General features: G+C 48.2%; 1 protein-coding gene across 2 annotated transcripts in view; it reads right to left on the bottom strand.

The window, feature by feature from the left end:
- Positions 1 to 5,000, bottom strand: part of LOC143025366 (uncharacterized) — a 95,815-nt gene that overhangs the window by 17,867 nt on the left and 72,948 nt on the right. For both annotated transcript variants that reach the window (XM_076184908.1, XM_076184909.1), the window contains exon 3: positions 1 to 5,000. This exon is cut by the window's left edge and continues 460 nt beyond it; it is cut by the window's right edge and continues 1,338 nt beyond it. In XM_076184908.1, the coding sequence (XP_076041023.1) occupies positions 1 to 5,000 (5,000 nt within the window).

Below are 5,000 nucleotides of genomic sequence, written 5' to 3'. Positions count from 1 at the left end.
CACAGTTGTCTTTCTGTCCGTGTTTCTCTTACTTCTTCGGAGGTTCTTGTTTACATTATTGTTGTTATTGCCGTGGTTGTTATTTTTCTTGTTTGGTGTGACGAAAGTTGTTCCACTTCTTTTGCTATGAGCTTCTCTCTTGTAAAGATAAAGTTTGTCTTGCAGGTTTGATTTCATACGAGTTCTTCGATCCCTTGCAGGAGGCAACTTCCTTTCTTTTTTGACTGTTTCTCTTAATCTATCCAATAAAACGTTGTCTGAATTTTCATCCTCTTTCGACTTCCTGAGCCAAAGAGAAGACTGTCTTTTTCTTCGTGTGATACTCCGTTTTCTTCGGCGCTCGAGTTCTTCCTCCTCTTCTTTCAGCTTCTCCGCTTTCTCTCTGGCCTCGTTCTCGATGGCGGAGGACCTGGTAAAAGCGTTCTTGTACGCCGTTGTCAACCGGGCCTCCATGTCTGACCAGAAGCTCTTCTGATCTTCCGACTGATCCGGAGGACCCTTCACAATGGTCCTCACCCAGTAACTCTGGTTGAAGGGCGCTGTAGAGTTGTTACTCGGACTTGGAGACCCCGCCTGGCTCCCCGTGGTCGCCTCGGTCGTGGTCGTCTTGGGACCATAGGTGGTGCTTGGGGAAAAATCCCCTGACAACGTGGTGGTCGTGAGTGGGAGAGTCATGGGTGTGACGGTGGTGTTTGTCGTAATAGGACTCATGGTCGTCGATGTCGAAGTTGTGGCCGAACCACTGGGTGTCAAGTGTGATAGATCAGACTCGAAGGGTGTGGAAGGGGACGTGGAAGCATTATACGATGGGGTTGTTGAGGGACCGGGAATCAACACCGTCACAGTGATCTCAGTTGTAACTGTCGATGTGACCGTCTTCGTCACAACTTTGATGGGTGATTCTGCCGAAGTTGTAGTAGTCACATTCTCTTGAGGCGTAGAAGTAGTTGTTGAACTCCCACCAGGAGGTTTCGGTGTCGTTGTGGCCTCCGAGTGAACCGAAGTAGATGAAGGAATTACCGTAAATGGGGACAACCCAAGAGTAGTGTTGGGAGGAAGTGTTGTTGAAGAAAGGGTCTGAAGATGGTCCTCGGTAGTCTGAGACGTGGTAGGTAGTAAAGGTGTAGAAAAGTTCGTGATAACTGAAGAAGCATTCAATATCTCAAGGGTACTTGTAACATTGCTCATTGCAGTAGGTGCTGGAGATGAAGGGCTGACTGATGTTAGAAAGGGAACAGACGTTACTTTCATAGTAGTAGAAATGGGGTCCTCAAGTTCTTTATCGGAACCCTCTGTGTCGTTAGCTGTGGTATCACCAGAAGGTTTGGGAGTCACGGACACCAAGTCACTTACTGGAGTAGAAGACTTGTCTTCAGACAGTGACCAGTCACTTCCCAAAGTGAGAGTAATGTTCTTGTCACCAGAGGTCCAGATATCACTTTGGTTGACTACGGTTGGCGTAGGTGAGATGGTTGTAAATGTAGATGTTGTTGGACTTTCCGAAAGTACTGGAATATGTGTTGACTCATCTAAACCAGATGAACTAGTTACTGGTTCTTGATATCCAGATGGTTTCGTTGTAGATTTATCGATACCAGAAGGCTTCACTGAAGTTCCTGGTCCAGAAGTCTTGGTACTTGGTACTGTAGACGTAAATGGGCTTTCAGTTCCAAAAGGCCCGTCAAACCCAACTGGTACCTCAGAAGTCATGTTAGATGACACAGACTCTTCACTTGTTTCATCGAATCCAGGAGAGGATCCCTGCAATCCAATTGATGCATCCGTTGACCCATTACCCCCTAGGCCTTCGTATGCAGACTCTATACTTGAATTTTTTTGCCCTGATGGCTCCATCGTTGTCAAGTTATTAAACCCAATAGAACTTTCTGTTGATAGCTCTATCTGGGTTTCCTTTGTTGACTCATCTGGCCCATGGTGTTCCTCCGGTCTTCCAAGAGGTCCTTGATCTGTTGACGACTCCTCTTCAACTGGGAAGTCATCCGTCGTTTCAGGTAACCAAGGAGGAACTAGAGTTGTGTTGTCTGTAGTGTTCTGAGAGGGGAAATAAGGTGTAATAGGTGTGGAAATAACTGACGTGACATAACCTGTTTTGGTGGTGGTGATGGAGGGTGTTGGTGTTGACTCTATGGGATCTAACGTGGGAAAGATAGAGATGGGGGATGTAGGGATTCTGGTGGGGGAAAGTGTTGTTGGAGGAGTATTGGTAAACACTGGTGGAGGAATTGTGACGAAATCTGGTTGTACTGTGGTGCCATCTGGTGGTAAAGTGAACCATGATTCCGTTGTGGAGACCTCTGGTGTCATGGTGGAATCCAGTTCTATTACAGTGGGCGCTGTAATGACTTCTGGTGATGTGGTAAGTTCTTTTTGAGTCGCGGTGATCTCTGGATGCAGCGATGTGACTTCTGCTTGTTCTGTGATCAATTCTGTCTGTGGCGTGGTGATTCCTGGTTGTGTTATGATGACGCTCGATTGTGTTTCGGTGAACTCTGTTTGTGTTGTGATAAATTCAGGTTGTGTTGTGCTGATGGTCGTTTTACTGGGAGATTGGTCTCCGTAAGATCCTTCTTCTTCATTACTTATGGTGGAAAGGACTGGCAACTCGCTTCCTGATTCAGTCATCGGTTCACCAGAGCTGACTTCTGTCCCAGGAACGCTGATTTCAGTCGTTGTGTCAGCATCATCTAATTCGCTGACTATGGGTACAGTGCTAACCATCACGGAAGTACTGGTGTCAGTCGGATCGCTGACACTTGCTGTAGTGTTGATTTCGACCGGGAAGTAGACATCAGTTGAGAAACTTGGGAGAAGAGTCGAAGTGGTGTCAATTTTTTTACTTGAATCATCAGTACTATTACCCGTGGAAATAGTGACATCAAACAATGGAGTGACATCTGTTGCTGGTATTTCAGTTGACGTCCCGGAACCAGTAGATGAGTCTAAATCAGGCAATAAATTAATATCAGTCGTTGTGCTGACATCAATTGCTTCTGTACTACTGTCAATTGTGCTGATGTCAGGACGACTGACATCAGTAGCTGTTATTTCATTATATGATGTAGTGACATCATTGGAAATGCTATCAGGAGTCCGTGAGACATCAGGTAATTCATTTATATAACTAGTGACACTGTGGGTAACATCAAATGTTGTGACGTCACTCAGAGAGCCGGCGTCCGTTGTAAGTGTGACGTCAGGAGATGTCGTCGGAAGTTCTGTCGTGTATGATGGAACAAGCGTGACATCTGTGACACCCGTCGTGACATCTGTGACACCCGTCGTGACATCTGTGACGCTTAGTGTGATGTCCGTGACGTTGGGCATAACACTTGTGATGTTTGGCATGATTTCTGTGATGTTTGATTCAATTGTGGGTTCAGTGGGTGACTGTGACGGCGCCCCAGCTGTTGCATTACCCCACATATCATCCATGACATTCACCGTTACAGTTGACGTAACGTTTGGTATATCCGTATCAGTTACAGTTGTATACAGCTCTTCTGTAACGTACGTAGTTGGAGCAGGTTCCGTGTGTGACGTGAAGCTATGGGAAGCGTCGGTGTGATCCGTCATATAAGTTGGGGTGACAGAATAAGTGACATCAGAGGTGGTGACGTCAGTGTCACGTGTGACGTTGTCAATGACGTCAATATTGACGTCAGTGTCACGTGTAACGTTGGTTGTGACGTCAGTGTCACGTGTGACGTTGGTTGTGACGTCAGTGTCACGTGTGACGTTGGTTGTGACGTCAGTGTCACGTGTGACGTTGGTAGTGACAGGGGTGTCTGTATGAGGTGTAAGCTTTGTAGGTCGTGTGACGGCAGGTGTGACGGTCGGTGTGACGGAGGAAGGGACCTTCGTCACGTGGGTTGTGATATTTGGTGTGACGTCAGTCTGAGGTGTAACGTACAATGTCACTTCTGTAGCAGGCGAAACGATTGGTGTGGCATGCGTGTGAGGTGTCGTGACGTCAGGCGTGATGCTTGTGACGCTTGTATACTGTGTGACGTTTGCTTGTGCAATGTCATCAAAGGACGTGGCGTAAGGCGTCACTTTCGTATCAGGAGTGACGCGTGACGTCGTGGGTGGCGAAGTGACGATGACGCTCATTATGGGCGTGGGGTCGACCACCTCCACCATATGCGTCGAGATCATATCATCATCACTTTCCGTTGGCGTCACAGTGACGTCATAGATCCCACGTGTGACGTCATCACCACCGTATCCACTTGTGCCGTTGACACCCGGAGTGCCAACACCGTCGGCAGGGTTGTCAACACGGAGAACATTGTTGTCATCATGATCTGGCCCGTGTACGTTGTTTGACTTAGATGTTGTTAAAGGAAAACGGGACACCGTTGTGGCAACACCACCACCCAACCAATCAGGGGAGGTCGTGGCGCCAGCGCCTTCCTCTGACCAATCAGAGGGCTTTGTTGTTGTGACGTCAGCGCTCCCCTCATGCGGTATTCGATGAATTCCTCCTGTTTCTTCCTCCGTCGGGAGGGAGGGAGACCCCAGTGGAGGGTCTCTCGTGGCTTCTGTAGAAGGAAATGGGGCTGAAGGAGGAGGAGGATCCGGTTGTGGAACAGCTGGAGTATCAACAGAATCCGAAGTTGCGGGTGATGACGTCACGGAGAAGATTCCGGACATTGGTGTGGTTAGTGAGCTTCCGGAGGATGATTCATTGAGGGACCCTGACACAGAGAACTTAGTTCCGGGTGCGACGGGAGTAGAAGAAGCTCTGGGTTTGGATGATGAAACCGTCTCAGGTTCCGGATCAGGTGAAACAGTTCCGGGTGTAGGCAGTGTTGAGTTAAGTCCTGACCCAGACACATCAGGGACAGACCCTGGGGATGCTATTGTTCCCGGTACTGGTGTACCAGATTCTGTACTGGGTAGAGTGATATTAGGTGTCCTAGTCACGCTTGTCACAGTGCCGGGTGTGGGAGACATTGGAGTTCCAGGTTGTAGAGAGG

This window comes from Oratosquilla oratoria, chromosome 5 (genome assembly GCF_046742065.1).
Source record: "Oratosquilla oratoria isolate Oo_2021 chromosome 5, ASM4674206v1, whole genome shotgun sequence".
Classification (NCBI taxonomy): Eukaryota; Metazoa; Arthropoda; class Malacostraca; order Stomatopoda; family Squillidae; genus Oratosquilla; species Oratosquilla oratoria.
This window is presented reverse-complemented; position numbering and strand designations above follow the sequence as displayed.